The 20706-nt window shown below is 32.2% G+C and overlaps 1 protein-coding gene across 3 annotated transcripts in view; it reads left to right on the top strand.

Moving 5' to 3' along the window:
- The first annotated feature begins 1994 nt into the window (after positions 1 to 1994).
- The window catches only part of LOC121971536 (transcription initiation factor TFIID subunit 2), a 126552-nt gene continuing 107840 nt past the window's right edge, over positions 1995 to 20706 (top strand). For 2 of the 3 annotated variants that reach the window (XM_042522860.1, XM_042522858.1), the window contains exons 1-5: positions 1995 to 2253; positions 12573 to 12930; positions 13047 to 13192; positions 13300 to 13366; positions 20406 to 20605. In XM_042522860.1, the coding sequence (XP_042378794.1) occupies positions 2138 to 2253; positions 12573 to 12930; positions 13047 to 13192; positions 13300 to 13366; positions 20406 to 20605 (887 nt within the window). In that variant the 5' untranslated portion in view covers positions 1995 to 2137. Of the gene's footprint in view, positions 2254 to 12572; positions 12931 to 12997; positions 13193 to 13299; positions 13367 to 20405; positions 20606 to 20706 lie in introns of those variants that run through there. The other variant, XM_042522859.1, reaches the window with a different exon arrangement.

Below are 20706 nucleotides of genomic sequence, written 5' to 3'. Positions count from 1 at the left end.
ATGATGAAATTTAAACATTAGAAGGTCTCGTCATCACGATTAAACCATTCGACAAAAGGTGACTGCGTTCACCCCCAACCCCCCTCTAACCCGTCCTAGGGTCAACCAGAGGAGGTAAATCACGGATGATTATTAGCCTTTGAAATAGCGACTGATGCATGAATGATGCATTTACCTCAGCTATGCTGAGAATCGAACCCCAAACCTTAAGTTGGCAGCACCTCATGCGTTGACACTAGATTGTCTCGAGGAGACAACTCATTGCCAACAAGGCCAACCCTGAATTTTGGAGGCCCTTGGCGAAAAGAGAAAAGGAACCTCTATAGGGAAAAAATTTATTAACGTACAATTTAAATAGAGTTTAATAAAAAAACTTGAAAATCAATATATTTCATTTAAAATATATAACTCCATACAAAATATATTTCTAAGATTTTTCAAAAAGTACAACATCATAAAAAAAAAATGTTTCCCGAGTTTCTCCAAAAAGTTCAATACCTACAAATGGAAAAAAGTCTAGATTTTCTAGCATTTTAATAAGTAAAATCATCAATAAGGCCTTCAAAATCAAGTTTTTCTAACATCTCATTTTTGATACATAAAATTGTTAAGTCATTTACAATAAAATTATTATCAATATTTTATCTCAAAAATACTTTTGTGAGTTTTAATAATCTATTTCACTTTTTTTATTTTATTTCTTTTCTGACTCCCAGATTGATATTTCTTTAGAAACATGTTTATACTATAAATTTCAAGTGTAAAAATAAAATACACAAAATCAGCAACAAAGCTGGCAATGAAATAAATACAAGTAATGAAAATAATAGTGAAAGAGCAATAAAGTCTAGTTTGTGCTTGAAGTAATCGATATAATCTATTCTATGATAATTAAAATTGGGATGATTTATTTAAACAATTTCAAATTTGCAAGAAAAATTATAAAATATTGGATTCTAATATAATATTAAAAATTAATATTGAATATTGACAATAAGAAAAAATATAGATAAATAGGTAACTTACATTGTAAGTTTATATATTAATGAGTGATGATATTGATGAAACTAAAATTTTAATCAGAGAATAGACTTTTCTAATTTAATTAGAAGAGATTCAAAGGAGATGAAGGGAGAAAATTAACATTTAGGATTCAAACTTTACTTTTCAGAGTCTTATGACTTCTATAAACGAATTAATGAAGAAAAACTCGTATAAAGAAAAAAATTTGAAAAAGGAGAAAAAGAATCGTTTACTTCTTGCTTTTTTTCTATTTGTTTTTAGATTTTTTTCTTAAATTTTAATAGAAAATATATTTTTTGGGACCTTTATTAAAATAATTCAACAAATATATATTTTTAGATCTTTATTAAAATAATGTAACAAAATATATTTTTAAGATTTTTATTACAACAATATAATACTTATATATGGTATATACATGACAAATTTGAGACCCATAACAATTGAGGACCTTAGGCCATCACCCTAGTGAGATGCCTCAGACTAACTCCCATTGCCAACCAAGAAATAATGTAACATGGACAAGGCATGTCTTCCCATGATAACTTCACACTTAGCACTTCACAGTTAGCTTTAGGTACGATGATTAAGGGGTTAAACTAATATTGCAAGTATTAAGGGAAATTAACTAATTAATTAATTGTCATACAGCTGGTCAATTAGACAGTATTCTAAATTACTCTAGGGATTTTAATATGCATTTTAGGACTTCAATACCATGGAAAAGGAAATTTTAAATTGATTAGTCTAAATATTTTTAGCTGGTTAAGCTTTAGTAGATCACTGGCAATGGATATGGTTGCCGGTTAGTTTATTGTCAATTAGTTAATATGAGGTTACATATAAATCTAGTTAGCACTTTTTATTGTCTAAAATAATGGTTTTTAAAGAAAATAGTCGGTCCAATTTGAGCCGATTGAACCCTAAATCGGACCATATAATGAACGAGCCAGAGTCTTCCCAGTAGGCGCATCCCTCGTAGCACGTCCGTGGAGCTCGAGTTTTCTCTCTATAAGAAGAGAAGCCTCCGCGGGAGCGGAATAGCTAAGCAAACTCTCAGGTGCGCGTCTTCTCTCTCCTCTTTCTCTCGCTCCTGCCCATCTCCGGGGCGCCAATGGCGAAGCCTCGGAAGCAGAAGAACGATGAGCAAAAGGCCGAGAGCTCGGGAGTAGTTGTCCTCCACCAGAAGCTCTGCGTCTCGGTCGACATGGAGAAGAGAAGAATATTCGGGTAAGATAGGTCTTTATCTCTTACATATGCTTCTTTTCTACGCTCTTATCTTGAATCTAAGCTTCTTGTTTCAAGAATGAGTCTTTAAAGATGCTCACTATTCCTTTCTAGGGTTTTATTAGTTGCTCTCCAAGGTTTGTTAGGTCATGCCGAATCTGATCTTTTTAGTGGTGAACCTGATACGGATAGCCTTGTAGAGTTCCTTCCTTGGCTTTTGACTCCTTGACACATTTCCCCTCATCTTCTTGGAGACACTGGGAAAGGATAATTATTGTGATATTTTTCCGGCCTTCTATTGTAATGTTCGAAGAATTACTTTATTTTCATATTTTTACATAGAGCAGAGCAAGTTAAGTTGTCGTGTCTGGACTTCAAAAGTAGATGGTGGAAATACTCTGTAATATTGATATACGTTTTTGGCTCTCAAGGACATTTTGCTTTCTTACATTAGGAGAGAGTATTATAGAAATGTTACGCTTAAACTCAAAAATCTTGATATGTTTATGTGAGTTTTTTTTAAAATTTAATACTCCATCTCCCTCATTTCAATCAATGTTTGGTTTACAAATCAGGATGCATTTCCTTTAAAATTGTTTGGCTTGGCTAGAGTGGTGCCATCTTCATACAAGGCTAAATCAAATTCAATTTTGTTAGGTCAATTATTTCTTTGTTTGTTAAATATTTGACTCCTATACCTTATATATATATATATATATATATATATATATATATATATATATATATATATATATATATTTCTAATATACAACTTCATTCATTTTCATGTGATCTCTGCCTAGAGCTTGTTGTTTCTTGCTGTTGCCAATCATTTATTAGTGTTATGAGGATTTGAAGCAGCAAATATTTTGTTAGCATAATTTTGAATGGATTGTTTCTCCCTCTTTTTTTTCTAGAGACAAGTTATCATGACTTTAGGCTATTGTTTATATATAGTTCATACAAAGCATAGGTTTAAATCATGTTAGTTGCATGATGAATGAAGTATGATTTTGGAAACCTATTCTGAATATTGAAAATTGTTATTTAAAAATAATAATTTGTTCATAATATTAGTTTGAGTGAGCTTAAAGAAACTTCGAAGAAAATGAAGCTAGGCAAATAGGCCTAAATGACACATCTACTGAAGTTTGAAAGAATTTAGGATATAAATGTATAAATTATCTTTTAAAAAGATTTATTAAAGGTAAAAAAATAATGTGTTAAAACATGTCAAAATATAATAATATTAAGATTGCATTATGTTTTATATCATTGTATCATCATCATAATTATCAAGTTGTGTTTGCCACAATTCTAAGGACCACAATTATATTAATCTTATCCCTTTATTAAGCTCTATGACTAAACTTGTAATATTTAAATCATATAAGTCAATTTTTATCACATTTATTTTCTTTGATCCTGTTCTACTCTTTGTAGATGCTACTCTAATTAATTCAACACTTCATAGTCTTTAAATATGTTCACATTCTGTACCTTTTCAACTCTCACTTTATCATCTATTAGAACTACACCTAATTATTTCTCAAATATTAGTATTTTTTATTTTATTTTTTGATTTCACATGTCTATTTTATCCTTCCATATGCACTATATTAATTTTTTGTACTTGCTAAAAAGAGCAGCCCGGTGCACGAAGCTCCGGCCATGCGAGGACCCGGGGAAGGATCTATTGTACGCAGCCTTATCCTGCTTTTTGCAAAAGGCTGTTTCCAGGATTTGAACCCATGACCTCACAAAGCAACAATTTTACCGTTATGCCAAGCTCCCCTTCAATTTTTTGTGCTTGCTGTTTCTTAATAATCTAAAATTCCAATTTATAATATATGATGGCTCATATCATTATCTTACAAAATCTTTTATCTGGTAGAAGCTGTGCAGGATGATTAAGATTCTCCTCTGTTTTAATTGATCATTCATTATCCTATTAATGATATCTTCATTAATACCATCTCATTGAATAATAAATCCATATAATCTAAAATCCTTACGTGCATAAGTTTGATGTACATGCATTTTGATTATTCCTTACGTGCATAAGTTTGATGTTTATGCACTTCTTATATTCAGTTTGTTAGATTGTGAAGTTCTCTCAATAATTCAAGATTCAAATCTAGTGTAATTACACTTATCAGATAATATAATATTTTCTGCAACTAAGATGGGCAACTAATAGCTGATCCACTACATAATTCATATTTGAAAGGAAAGGTTAGGTCTGAGAATATATTTCCAAGCTTGAACCGAATCTAGGTTTACTCAATTTGGGCAAAAAATTTTGTGCAACAAAGGTTAACTTTAATTTAAAAAATTCGAAGTTATTTTTTTTCATAAATTTAATTTTGATTTATGTTTCAATTAAATTAGTTTCCCATTCTTATCACACTCCTTACTATCAATATCAGTTTCTTCTTTATCAATGTCCCCTCACTTGTTAAGGAACCAACAATCCTAGCTAGTTTCCTTGCTTGAGAGAGCTCTTTGGCTCTTGAGCTTTTGTAACTACATTCCATGTCAAATCTCCTCAAGGTACGACTTCTAAATTCTCACTGATGCATTCTCTAGCATGATTGGTCAGTGGCATCTTTTGCATTTGGGGGATCTCTCCACTTTTTATTTTATAGATTTTGCAAGTTGCATTAATTTGGATAGATTGGATGACACACACACATACATACAAGAAAATATCTATTTGTGACTTGCTAATGGTAACAAAATTATTCAAGATAACAATTTGAAGTTGCTAGGATAAACTTACCCTCTAGAATACACTTTGTTTCTTTTGCACCCACAAAACTATTTGTTTGACTTGGAATCTTGATTGCCATTAATCTTTAATTGGGAGAATTGAATCTAAATTTTGACCATAAATATTATATTAGCTAAAGTTATATAAACTTAATTAACGCATGGGAGGTGCTATGTTTCCACCCCTCACAATTCTTTCTTCTTGCTTACGCTTCTTGCACAAAAGAACAACCAGTTTCCTATTTTTTTCCCACTCTTGCTTATCTTATCGAAGAGCAATTGACTGCCAAGGCTTCCTTTGCCTTGGTCTCTATCTAATAAAACCCTCATCGTCGTTGATTGCCCTTCCTACCTCACTGACACCTACATGGGTATGCTGCTAATGACACTTTATCCTCAACAACCTATTTCTTTTCTTTTGCCTATCACATAAAAGAGTAGTCGACAAGATGTATTATACATCTCAATCTCCATTCACTAAAACCCCTTAGAGCATCTACAGTTGTTGAGAATATTTCTCCCAAGTATTTGTGTCCCCACTTTCACATCACTCTTCAAATATCCTACTATTCAAATATCCCAAATCTCACAATGAAATATCTCACTAACCAAATATTTATGGGCCCGACCCATCAAATATCTCACTCTCAAATATCCCCAACTTTACAATCAAATATCCCATCTTTTGGTTAAAAATATTAATTAAATTTTAAAACAGGTTCAAAAACATTGATTAAATTAAAAAAATAAAAAAAATGAAAAGAAATGGTAGTCCTCCTTTAAATGGGCCCCACAAAAGAGGATCATCGGGCACAAACTTGTGCCCGGTGATTTCTAATCCTCCTAGAAATATCCCCTCCAAGGGGGGATATTTGAGAGGCAGGAATATCCCCTCCAAATATCCCTCATTAGAGATGCTCTTAGTCATGCTTGCCTATCCATATGATGTCGTCATCCTATGCCAACATGTTGCTTGTGACATTTGATCCTTCTCTGCTTGTTAGGTGCTTCATTACTACTATGTTCGCCTTGTAGTTTATTTTTGCCGCTATCCTCTCCTCCTAAGTCCCTCATTCCGTTGTTGGCCTCGATATAGTTGCACTCCTCGGCAACTATTATATTTTGTCTATTTGAAAGGAGGAAAGGAGGAAAGGGGAAAGAAAGAAAAAGTATTGAGGGATGACACTAGTGAGATGTTTTCTTTATGTTGTTTGCTTGAAAGGAGAAGGAAGGATAGACAATGGGAGAAAATGACATTTCACCCTTTGATTTTGTCATTTCAAATACATGTATACTTAAACATTTCAAATCAACACTCATCTATTTCTCCTCTCTTCCTCTCACCTTTAAGGAATTAAAAGTGGAGGAAAGAGTGCCAATTTTTTTTCTTTTTTTGATTACATTTTGCTCTTTCACCAAAGTAGACAAGGGAAATGATTACTTCCCCTCCTTCCTTTCTTCCATTTGTACTCCCTCTCAAGTTGACACAATATTAGTCTTGCATCATGGTGCCAGGCGTGTGTTCTATGGTCGAGGAATTTCCTTTGTTTCTCTGTGGCTAGCACCTGCAGGAGGCCACTTCTATGCCTGTCCCACATGTGACTATTTCCATCCTTCTCTAGTCGATGGCCACTCATACCCCCTCCCTTACCTCCTCTCTCTCTCTCTCTCTCTCTCTCTCTCTCTCTCTCTCTCTAACCCCTTTATAAGAAGCTATATCTGCACTGCCCCAAGTGTGAACTCTAGTGGAGCCAGCTTCCACATGTTACTCATGTTCTATTAGATTGCACTATAGCATGAGTCCCTCTATGGTTAGCAGATTCACATATGCATAATGCTGCCCCTTCTTACAGCCATATGTGAAGTTGTTAAGTTGTTTTTTAGCACACTTCAGGTTATATCACATCATCATCAAAAATATTTTCCCTAATTATTTAGGGCTATTATATGAATCTTACCCCTTAATTAAACTCTATGTAAAGCTATATGATTGGTTATATTCAAATCAATTTAATTAAATTATTTTTTATTATATTGACTAATGATTCTCTAGTTTCTCTTGACTCCTTTTAGCTTCAACTCTAATCGCTGATCTAAGTGTAGAATCTCTTTAACATTTTCAAACCTTCTCAACATATATATATTTTTTCTTGTTTCATTTGATGTTGCAAATAAAGTTTCAAATTATGTAGATTGACATTACTAAAATTTACCATTTTGTTTATCAGTCGACATGTGAGATGATATTGACATCAGGGCTATCTTGCTTTCTTGAGCGATGACAGCTATGGGTGTTGGAAATGGAGAGATAAGAGGAAGAGAGATTGGGAGAGACTTATGAGGGACGAGAGCTAGAGGAGCGAGGAGAAAGGGATCAAGGGCTCAGTGGCAAATGATAGCCCCACATGGCTTGTGGACAATCATGTATATTTAAACTATTACTGCAATTGTGTCTTTAATAGGTGGACCTAACTTAACCTTGAGTTTTGATGTTTAGGTAAAAAGTTTAAGTTAGAATTACTTTGTATCATATGTGTATGAAGTCGTGCAAGGATGATGGATTGAGATCTATTAGAGATCTGATAAGGATATTTTGCGACATTCGAGGGATTGTAGAATGAGGAGAATTGTAGTACAACTCAATTGGAGAAGGTAAACTACGTAGGTAAAGAGTGAAGGATGACACTTGGAGTGAATTGAGGGTTTGATGCATTTGAAGGACAAGTAATTTGATGAGAGATGACCTCGTGGGTGAAGATGAGTTGCAAGGTGAACTCTTAAGTGAATTGAGAAATTGATAACCCTAAAGAGGGTAATACTCAAAGATTTGACTATTTGGATGGTTGTAGTCGATGATCCAATAGATTGAAGGGTAAGATTTGACCAACTAAGTAATTGAGTCAAATTGCTCAACCATCAACCAAAATATTTCTTTTGTGGCTGAGTCAACTAAGCAATCAATTAATGACATTATCTAGTCGACTCGACTAATAACTCAACCAAAAAGCTGGAGGAAGTTGTTGATCTCACAAAGTTGAGTGCAACAATTAGATGATCTAAGGTTGATAAGCAATTAACTGATTGTGGAAGCCAATCGACTAAAGTAGCCATTGATAGATTAAAGATTATAAGACTAGGAAAATATTCAATTTTGATTTATAGTCGATCTAGTTTACTCATTGGTGACATAGCAATAGAATAAAAAGTAATTCAAAGGAATACTAATGCTAGTGTCTACTTATTGTTATGATTCTTCAGCTCATTATGTAATCTTAGCCTTAATTGCTTCATTTGTTCCTTATTTTATAAAGGAAATTGGCTGAGCATGAGAAAGCTAGCGGGCTTTTGGCGTTAGCCGTTAGGATTCAACATGATGCTTTGATTAAATACAAATTTATTTGATTAGAACAAGGACCAAACCTTTAACTTACTAAGTGAGGTTGACTTTCGATCTTCTACTATATCATTATCTATATTTAAATAATTTTATTCTATTTTATCGTTGCTAACCAAGTCTTCTTCGATTAAAGTGTATTTGTTACGGTCTCGTATCACCTGACTATTGGTCACCTAACTCTTAAGAGTTTTCTCTCAATAGGTGCAATCCCACTTTTTCTACAAACCCACTTATTCTCTAAATTTTTCATTTTTATCACATCTATCCTCGTATATTCGCATCTTCACCTTAATTTTTCATTTTTATGACTATCATCTTGCTTGCTTCATAGCTAACATTCAACTTTATATAATATAATATGTCTAACCACCGTTCTATAGTAATAGAACTTCCCTTTAAGCTTTAGAGCTACCTTACTATTATCAAGAATACCGCGTCTTCCTCCATTTCAACCATCCTACTTGCATCCTATATAAAACATATCTATTAACCCCTCTATCCTTTTGCAAAAATAATCTTACATGTAACTTGTTATCTCCTATATTAACAATTCTCTTACTATGTTTACTACTACTAAACATAAATTTCTTATATTTTGTCTTTACTCTACTAAGTCTAAGACCTTTAACTTTCAGTGTCTCCCACCCAGATTCAAGCTTAGTATTTACTTCTTCACGAGTCTTATCGATTAAGATAATATTATTTGCAAACAACATACATTATAATAACCTATCTTGGATGTGTTTTGTGAGTTCATTCATTACTAATGTAAAAAGATATGAACTTAGAGTTGATGCACGATATAATCCTATTTTTGTAGGAAACATTTTGGTTATTCCTCTTAGAGTCTTTACTCTTGTCATTACATCATCATATATAAATCCTTAATCGCCTCAATATACTCTATGCTAACAATTTTATTTTTTCTAAAATTTTCTATAATTTCTTTTGGAATTTTGTTATAAGTTTTTTTTTACCCCACCTAGTAGGATAAGACTCGATTATTATTGTATTCTGTCATAAGATTTTTATAGGTCAATGAATACCATGTATACATCATTGACCTTTTGAGCATGAATCAACCACCTTGGTCTTATTAATCTTTTTTCTATCATTTTTTTTACTAAAGTTTCATGGTATAACTCATTAGTTTAATGTCTCTATAATTCACACAATTTTGTACGTTTTATTTGTTTTTATAAGGGACTAAAATATTAACCCTCTATTAATTTTTTTTTCATGTGTTTTCAATATCAGTTGGAATAATTTTGCAAGTCATTCAATACTATGCATTCCTAGGCATTTTTATACTTCTATTAGAATATCATCTGATCCAATCGCTTTTTCATTTTTTATTCCATTTAATGCCGGTTCTATTTCTTAAATTTGAATTCTCCGATAAAAATTAAAATTTCTATGTTACTCCGACCTATTTAAATTTCATAATCCTTTGTTAAAAAGTAGATGGAAATACCTTTACTATTGCTCCTTATTTCCTCATCCTTTATTATTACCCTATTGGATCCATCTTTAATGTATCTTATTTGGGTAAGATTCTTTATTTTTCTCTCTCTTTAGCTATTCTATAGATGTTCCGTCCCCTTCTTTTGTATTAAGTTGTTGATACAAGTGTTCAGAAGCTTTATTCTAAGCTTCACTTTATGCTTTCTTAGCATCCTCTTTAGCTAGTGTATACATTTTAAAGTTTTCTTCATTCTACAAGTGTATAGATCTTTTTTTCTTTAATTTCTTTTGTATTTCCTCATTCCACCACCAAACATCTCTATTTGGTGGTATTTGTCCTCTTGATTCATCGAGTACGTTCTTGGCCTCTGTGTTTAAATTTGACATCATATTATCCCATGTTATATTCGAGTCATCATGTATTTCGCCTAACACTTGTGCTTCTATCGTCTCCTTAAAAATACTTTGTTTCCCATCTTTGACATTCACCACTTGATTGTAGGAGTCATACACATTTTCCTTCAACTTATATTTTACTTGAGGCGTGTATTCAACACCACTAACCTATGTTAGGTGGTTAAGTTTTCTTTAGGGATGACTTTGCAATATTTATTTCTTTCTATTATTGATTATAAAAAAACTCAATTTGCAATTTATTCTTCCACTTTTGAAAGGAAATAGGTGATCTCTCTTATTGAAAAATGTATTATTCTAAATTCATATGCTATGACGGAATTCAATATAGTTTTTTCTTCTTTATTTTTTTTTCTAAAATCATAACCCCATGTATCCTATCATATTTTTCCTTTCTTACTCATATATGTTCATTTAGATTTCTTCCTGTTAAAATCATTTAGTTTGTTGAAATTTTTTATACCTATCTAGGTCTTCCGAAAACTTATGCTTGGTGTCTTCATCGAATTTTAGTGCATATATGCTAATTACATTAATAGTTTCTTTTGCGACCACTATCTTAAGAGCTATAATCCTATCTCTTTTCCTAACTACTCTTACTTCTTTGTCCTTCAACGAACTATCTACAATAATATCTACTCCATTTCTCATTTTACTCTTTCCCATGTATCATAACTATCTCTTCATATCATCTTTGCTTCCTCCCCTACCCATTTTGTTTCTTATAAACATAAAATATTAATTCTTCTCCTAACCATTATATCTATTACATCTATTACTTTGCTAGTGAGTGTTACATATTCCAAATCTAAGATAATCTATATTCTTGTAATAATGTCACATCTTATCTAACCTAGGATGTAAATTTTTTTGCATATTTAATATTACATCTTAGTTCTCATTAGAGATGTAATGACCCTCGTTAACACGTTGCAGTTGGACTCTGTAACATATTTTTTATAGGGCAACCTAGCATTAACACAATAGTTTAATGAATTCATACATAATATTTACCATAGTTTTAATGTTGGTTGACAACCTAATGCAATATTTCACCTTTATTTGGGCTTTGGGACTGCCATGGCAGAGTGTTCACCCTCGGCAAAGTTATGAAGATTTATTTAATTAAATTGAGAAAATAATATATTAATTATTCTGAATTAATTTTATTTGAATATCATTGAAGCTACTATTCTTACAATTTAATATTTTTTTTTGTCTCCGGGGCTATGGTGCCGCGGTAAGACATCCAAGTTGTCACTCAGGTATCCACGGTTCGAACCCTAGCTATGCCATATTTGCAGGAATTTTTCCTTCAAATGAGGGCGCGACCAAAGGATGCTGAGCTTCTGAGTTAGCAGCCGCCTGCGCTTCCTGATTTTCTCCGTTAGTCGGTGGAAAGCTTCCGTGGGCCGGGCCAGTCACCCTAAGCATAGTCAATGAGGCTAACTGAGATTATCATTTTTTTTTTTAATAGATCAAATTAAAAGTTTACTTTAAAACAAACTCTCTCATTAATTTAAAGTTCTTATAAATTTTCAAATTCAAATTTGATTTTATTGAGAAACTCTGGACCAAAATTTTTAAATTAGATTGAGTCCAAGTTGAATATTATATTTATAATTTTTAAATAAATTTTATACTTATCAAAATAAATATAATTTTTCTGCAAAATTCAAAATCTAATATAAACCCTAATTATAATATGCCACATCTCCAAAATTTGAAAAAGCTTGAATCGCTCTATAATATTTTACATCCTTAATAATAAAGGTCTCTAAATTTTTAATTGCTCTAATTTTGCAAAATATGAAAGCAAGATATGCTTTAGTTTATAGTAGATCAGCAAAGAACCCATTTAATCATATTATCATTAATAAGTTAATTAAATAAATGCCAAAACATTATCGTTCCAATCATTAATCGAAAGTCCAGCACAACTTGATATTTTGAGCCTTGGTTGTTGCAAATTCCTTTCGTATGTTATTATGTTTTTTTTTAACTCTCTAGTAACTCCACACGTCTATCTTAACTCTCGTCTCATATTTTCACGTGTTACGTTTTAACAGCTCAATATTCCGATCATAAAGCATGATAGGCTTACTATAGTCATCTTTAATGTGTGGAAAAATTCTGTATGATCATCATTCTATGACTAGTTTGTTTCTAGAACTATATCATGTGAGAAATCAGTATATTATAATGAAGTCAAAATGTTTTGTGAGCATCAGTTTATTTACTCATTAGTGAGCAACATTTATTCTTCAATTTCAAGGTATACGGAATTGAAAACCATCGTCCCAGAGGATGGGCATATGTCTTTCAATGCTGATAATATGATCATTACCAATATATCTGTGGATGGTGAACCAGTTGACTTCACGCATTTCCCTCATTATCAAGTTATTGAAGAGGATAGTATCCCTTCTGTATCATGCCCAAGCTCAGCTGCTGATGTTGCATGCTCTGTGTACATATCTTCCTTAGACAAAGAAATGGTTCCCAATCTACATATCTCGTATGGTGGATCAGGAAAGATAAATCAGCAACAGGAGAAAGACAATGGTGAAAACTCTGCGCAGGACTCCATCAGCCAGCAGCTAAATTGCTACAATGGTCATTCAGAGGATAAGGTATTATACTGAATACTTCCCCAACTGTATAATCTCTTTACAATCATAATCAAGTTCTGGGTCTCAGTTCAAGAATCAAAGGATTGTGTTTACATGTGGCCTCATTTTGGAAGCAGAATGTGAAGTTAGTTCGCATTGATTATTGGATAGATAGGGCAGAAACTGGTATTCATTTTGCGGACAATATGTTGCTCACTGATAGTCAAATAAGGCGTGTTCATTGCTGGTTTCCTTGCTTGGATAACATTTCACAACGGACTCTGTGAGTTGATATTTCTATAAATTATTTCCTTGAGACATTGTAATCACACTACAGCCTCTTTCTTTGAAAGCTATCTGGCGAGTTTTGAGTTATTGCTTCTACTGCAGATTTGACCTAGAGTTCACAGTTGATGCTACTCTTGTAGCTGTCAGCAGTGGGGACTTACTTCATCAGGTATTGGTTTGCCTTCTATAACTAGTGCATCTAGTGCTATCCTTTGGACATATAAAACGATACATATTCCAAATTTCATATTTTTTTTTTCATTCTCTCAAATAATTGTCACAGCATTTGTTCACGAGTTTTATTGGCCAAATAAATTCATTTAGATTACAACAACCAAATCTTATTCCACTAGGTGAGGTCGGCTAAAATAAATTCATTTAGATTGATTGTAAAAAAATAAAATAAATTGAAATAATAAAAAATATTATCAACTAATCTGGTCAATCAGGTTTGACTGATTTCTTGATCATGTTTAGTCAGCTACTAATGGTTTTTGAATGTTCTAACTAGCTTTCCCCTTGAACTAAGGTTCATCATCAGTTTTTGATTGAACTAGTTGGTAGGTTATAATTTAGTCAACATACTTACAGGTTGTGCGAGATTCAATATGAGGGATTTTTTTATAAAATTTCAATTTTCTAAATAAATATTATTATGTTAAGACATTATGTTAGATTAACATAAATTCATCTTGTACAAATATTTCTCTTGTTAATAATAGATTACTCAAGGAGACAAGTTAATCTTTTTTTTTTCCTTTTTTAAATTCCTCTAATCGACATATTTATGAAGAAACTTTTCACATAACAAAGTTGTGACTACTTTTATTTATTTTTTTTTTCTCCGTCACCCAGTTTAGTCTTTCGGATAATAAACTATGACTTGTTGACATAATCCTGTATTTTTTTTTTTTAATCTTTAAACTTGCATAATGTGTTATTTCATCCACTTATAAATATTCTTGTAAGTTATGCTACTGATTTTTTGGAGACTCAAATATGTTTATGAATAATGCTTTTGATTTATCTGACCTACATTTTGATCAGTTATCATAAAGCTTATTTGTCAAGTTTTACAGCAATACTGTTGGCTAAAAAAAATATCATTTGTACATATATTTCTTTAGTTAATATTAGAAGACACCAGGAGACAAGTTAATCTCTATTCCTTTCTTTATTTCCCTTTTTAAATTCCTTTCATGGAAATATTTATGAAGAAACCCACATAACAAATTTGTAACTATTTGTATTCAAACGGTTTGCTCTGTATGTGAATTGCTTAAACAAGTTCTTTCAATAATCAATTATGACTTCGGGACTTAGGGTGAAACATGGATGGAAACAAGGTGAAAGATCTCGTAAGGGCACTAATCTTGTATTTTAATTTTTTATTATAATTTTAACTTGCATATTATATTATTGCATCTACTTATAAATATTTCAGGCAAAATATGCTACTGATTGTCTGGGGATACATTTATATATAGTGCATTTGATCTATATGACCTACATTTGATTAGTTATAAAAAATCTCTCTCTGAGCTCACATACACGATATATCACTGGTTCAGTGGAAAGTTGTCTGCCTAATCTGCAATATAGAGCTAGTGGAAATTCCATTTGCTACCTATCGCCTCTTCCTAGACAGTTGTGGTATTCACATCATCTTTCCTTCAGCATGGTTCTTTCTTAGAGCAATGCTTTCAATTTTCTCAGACAGTGAAAGATGGATTATTTTCACTGTTGTGCAACTTTTAGATTGTTTCTATGGAGGGATTGCAAATATGGGAGAAAGAAAGGAAATAGAAATGCTTTTTCTTTTAGATGGCTTTCCTTGAGGGATGAAAACAAGATGCCTTTACATTCTTCTGAAGACAAACCAAGTAGTTAGGTTATTTCCATTTCCCGTTCATGGAATTTTGTCCATATTGCATAAGATGAGATGCAGACAAATCAACAAATAATTGTAGCAACGATCAGGTTTGTTTTGTTACCAGCCTTCTTATTGATACATCATTCGCTGTATTACTTAGTAGCAATCTCTGTATCTCTTAGTGCTAATGAGACCATCTGTTACAGTCATCTAGTAGCTAGTTCAATCTTTGGCCATAGTTCATTTAATTTTTTTTAAAAAAATGTTTTTGAACGTATCTCATTGTCTATATTATTCCTTTTGTTCATTCATGCAAAACTATCAACTCTCTTAAACAATTAATGTTGACCAGTTTACTTTCCTTATGCAAGAAAAAGTGCAAAAATCCTAATGAGATTTTATGCAAATTATTCATACTACAATGGATCAAAGTAAAAGTTGGATGTCTTAATTTTTTTTTGTTTGATTCATCAACTCCTTATGAATAGTCTATTTTGGGTTTCTGAGTGAAATTTGCTAGTGTATAAGGAATATCTTCTCAAGTGACTCAACAAATAGTTGGCTTCAACTTCAATCGACTTCAATACCTTCTAGCATGTAACAAATAAGGATTAGACTTGTAATGCCCCTAATTTTTTTTTTATATATTTCCAATATCAATTCATATATAATTGTGGGCGTCACGAATCATAATTACACTTACAATCATAATATACTTTTGATTTAACTAAGGTACTCCAGTAATTCATAACATACAGCGGAAATTAAACTAAAGAGTCTTCAGATTGTACTGCCGCTGTCCTGAGCTTGCTCACTTGTCAATGCCCCCTATCTCATTTGTCTTCTTACCTGAAATAGTTAAAATTTGTGAGTCGAGAGACTCAGCACACTCAAACCATACTATGCATTAATTAGTTCCTATATCTATGTATCCTAATGTGAACCGTACCTTTCTAACTCTACAAGGTATTTTTCCTAGCATACGCTTACTAAAGTATGAATGTAAACATACCGTGTGCAAGGACATCCTCATGAACATAATGACATAGACACAAGCATGAACATACATGAACATAATCACAAACATATATGGACACAACGTGAATATGAGCATAACATGAACCTAACCACATGACATAGCGTGAATATAAACGTAGCATATCATAAACCTTAACATATATATAGTACGACATGAACATGAACATAACATATCATTTACCTAACATATTCATAGCATAACATAAACTCGAACATAGCATATCGTGGACGTAACATATTCATAGCATAACATGAACTTGAACATAGAATGTCATGAACCTATATATATATATAGCACAACATGAACATAAACGTAGTATTTCATGATATGACATATCATGAACCTAAACATATACATAACATGAACATAAACTTAACATATCATGAACCTAACATATTCATAGCATAACATGAACTTGAACATAACCCTATCATAACATGAATATGTATATAGCATGAGCTAGCATAAACATAATTGTAGCTTAACATGATCACCGACATGGGTTCCCGAATCATACCATCGTCCCATTCATGATTACTAAGTTATGTATTTATATGATTATCACAACGATGTTTCTAAAAAAGATCACATATCGTAAAATCTTTTTAAGGCAAGGTTGGATCGTTGACAGTGATTAGCTATCATCAGCCGTAAAACCATGGTACCTATTGGCAAGGCATCAATAACTTTCGTCACTGGGCCATGGCCTAACGTGGAAATTCGATATTAAGCTCCTTCTGGGGCCTTGTCCCATAAATGGGATCCCTGACTTTTCCTTCACGATATTCCCATCAAATTATTATCATTCTATCACGGTCAACTTACCTGATATTAGGTTTCCTCTGGGGCATTTTCCCGTAAACAGGCTCCCTCTGGGGCCTTTTCTCTCATGGTATCGTCATTAAATCTTTATCATTATCATTATCACTTTGTTACATTCAACCCCCCCGATATTGGGCTCTGTATGGGGTCTTTTTTTTGTAAACGCGCTCCTTCTGGGACCTTTTCCCCTAAACGGGCCCCCTTTGGGGCCTTTCCCCTCATGATATTCTCATTAAGTGATTTTCATTATCAAAAGCATGATTAGGGTTATAGCTTATCAACCCAAGAAATGGTTGAGTGCATAACATGCTAAATCCTCTAATCCGTAGCTACCATGTATTATAAAGTTGTCAAAGCATGATTATTGTCATGACATATTAAAACCTAAAAATCTTAAACTGTCATGTGTGATACACTGGTCAAAAGCATGACTAATGTCATAGCATGCTAACCCTAGGGTCCGAATTTAGCATGTACCATAAGGTTATCAACATCCAAACCTTAAATCCGAAACTATCATACAGTATAAAGTTATCAATAGCATGATTAAAGTTATAGCATATCAAATCCAAAATTCCGAAACTTACCTATACTACATGGTTATCAAACATCATCACCGTTATAGTATGTTTAACCTAAAGAACCGAACTTTACATATACTTGCAAGTTATCAAACATGATTATTTTCCTAGCATCTTAAGCCTTAAAGACCCAAAAACTAACATATACCTACAAGGTTATCAAACATAATTATCTTCATAGCATGTTCAATCCTAAGGATTTGAAAACTTAACATGTAGTCTATAAATGTTATCATGATAAGATGTAGGAAGAAACATAAACATATACCTAAATTTTGTAATTTACCTCTATCACATTAAGGTATCATAATCAGACATTAGAAAAACATGATCATACACTTAAGCACTATCATGCAAATTCATAACATAAGCTTAAGCATAGATTTAAACATCATCCTGTGCATAAACATAGTATAAGCATGCATAAACATAAGCAAGGAAATCAACTAGAGCATCAAGAAATGTCTACTTGTATCCGAAACTAACATATTATCTATAAACATTATCATGATAAGATGTAAGAGGAAACATAAACATCCACCTAAACCTAGATCATATTAAGGTATCATAATAAGACATAAGAAGAACATTCACATAAATTTAAACCTAAACTTAGAATCCGAAATTCGCACATACATCTTATAAGGTTATCATGACAAGAAGTGGGAAGAAACCTAAACATAACCTAAATATAGGCATGGAATATCATGGCATAAGCTTAAACATAGATTTAAACATAAGCTTGTGCATACACATAGCCCTAAGCTTAAAGATATGAAATTCACACATATGTCTTTTATGGTTAACATGATGTGAAGTGAGAAGAACTATAAACCTAAACCTACTCCAAAATTAACATGTAACCTATAAAGTTATCATGATGAGAGGTAAGGAGAACATAAACATAACCCTAAGCTTAAAATCGAAAGATCCCCTAAAAGTCCAAACCAAAACTTCACTTAACCTCCAAAGGTATCTACCATGTGAAGGATTTCATGACACGAAACTCCCAAACCGAAACTAACAAACTCACAAAGTTCTTCAAACATGGGGATTTTATGGCCTCTTAAAACTATCAAAACCAAAATACAAGAGAACTAAACACGCATGGATTTAAGGAACCAATAAAAACATAACATAGGAAGAACATGTCTTCAGTCTTTAGCTACTAACTCCCTTCTTGGTCTTCCCTTGGAGCTCTAGAACCGGTGGAGAAACAAAGAGGGAGGGGAGCCTTCTTAGGGCCGGCGACAACATCAATGGTGAGGCTTTTGAAGGTAAGTTTTTTAAATAGAAGAGAGAACTTAGGACTTGGTCTATTAATTGCATTAATTTCATATATATTTATATCCATATACTAATTTCATATTTATACATATCCATGTATATATCACATATACACAGTAATATATATAATTCATATTATAATTTCTTAAGACTAAGCCGTTGCATTAAATTTCGTAATGATATATCCATATATATATACATCTCACATATACCTAAATATATATATATAAAATTCGTAGGATGATAATATTGTAGTTCTTAGTTATTTAATTGCATTAATTTCGTACATATTTATATCCATATGCTAATTTCATATTTATACATATCCATGAATATATCACATATACATGGTAATATATATATAATTCATATTATAGTTTCTTAATACTAAGTCATTGCATTAAATTTCTTATAACACACACACACACATTATTTCTATATTAATTAGATGAATAATCTATATAGAATTTTACACACATAGGTTGTATAAATACTAAGTCTTTATAAATTTTTATATATTTATGCCCTACTATTTTATTAATATTATTGATTAATCCAAATCCCATTATTGTAGGATAACTTAATTAATTTGAAACTATCTACATTAATAAATTCTTAATTAACCATTGGGTTTTCGGATACTACAAGACTAATATGTTGTTATTAAAAGATGTCCTAGCCATAGCTATATGTTTATCAAATTTTCATATGATTGTATCATGTTCTATTGACTTTGATCCATACTAAGCTAAAACTAATAGATTTGTTACTTTTTCAAGTGAAATATCCAAGGTTCAAAGTCTTGTGTTATGCCTTTCAGTCTTCGATTGGAACGGGCATGCCAACACTCAACGCACTCCCAAGAGTGCTGAGATGAATTCAAATAAGGGCACTCCTATACTTCATCAACTGACTTGTTTAGTTGTAAATATAAGTTTATGACAATTAAAAGACATTTGAATTAAAATTTTTAAGCAATAAATTAGAAAATATTGTCAAGATTATTGGTTACTCTTCTCTAATACCAAAATAGGTGTCGGCACACTATGATACTCAATTGTAGGATCAACACGAGCGACAAAAGAGACATTACCTTTGTTGAACAGTATTTGATTTCATTGTTTAACTAAAACTGTACATTGCAACCGTGCCAGTTGACAGGACACGAGATATCAAATTATGGATCTACCTATTAGGATGGACAAAGGGGTTTGAGGTTGTTCTAAATTGGTTGGCAATTGTCATGGGCTAGCCTTTTTTGAATTGTGTCGTATGTCAACATGAGATGTCACGGCTGTTTGGCATCATGTGTGACATTATATGGTACTCCATAATGCATGGATCAGAAGATTGATCTACCTCCCTGCAATCTGGGGAAACTTTTTTCTTTCTTTTTTTCCTTTTGTTTCTTTTATCTTTTTTTTTTTTCAATTAAGTTTTTGTGTTGTTTATCTGTTAAGTTTTTTTTTGCACTAAAGAAATTTCATCCAAACTTTTTCTGCCATCACACTGTTGGCTATACAACTATCTGCATTGTGCCTTGTTATAAACTGTTTAGAAGAACATGATGTTAATTTTGCACTGCAAAAATGAGAAACTCTTGCAGGTTTTAAGCAAAGATGATCCTCCCCGTAAAACTTTTGTGTATAAGTTGATCACTCCTGTTAGTGCAAAGTGGATAACATTAGTAGTCGCTCCATTTGAAATTCTTCCAGATAATCATAGCAACATTATATCACACATCTGCCTGTCACAAGACTTTAAAAAGCTTCAGAATACAGTTGGTTTTTTGCATAATGTATTGAGGTACTTCTAATGTTATTACTAACTCTGGTTATGTGTTTCTTTAGTATTTCCTTGCCCATGACTTTCATTTTGTTTTTTTATTTAACAACACAAATTTTCTT

The sequence above is a fragment of the Zingiber officinale genome, chromosome 4A (genome assembly GCF_018446385.1).
Source record: "Zingiber officinale cultivar Zhangliang chromosome 4A, Zo_v1.1, whole genome shotgun sequence".
In the NCBI taxonomy this organism is placed as follows: Eukaryota; Viridiplantae; Streptophyta; class Magnoliopsida; order Zingiberales; family Zingiberaceae; genus Zingiber; species Zingiber officinale.
The sequence above is the reverse complement of the archived record's forward strand: the minus strand, read 5'-3'. Positions and strand labels throughout refer to the sequence as shown.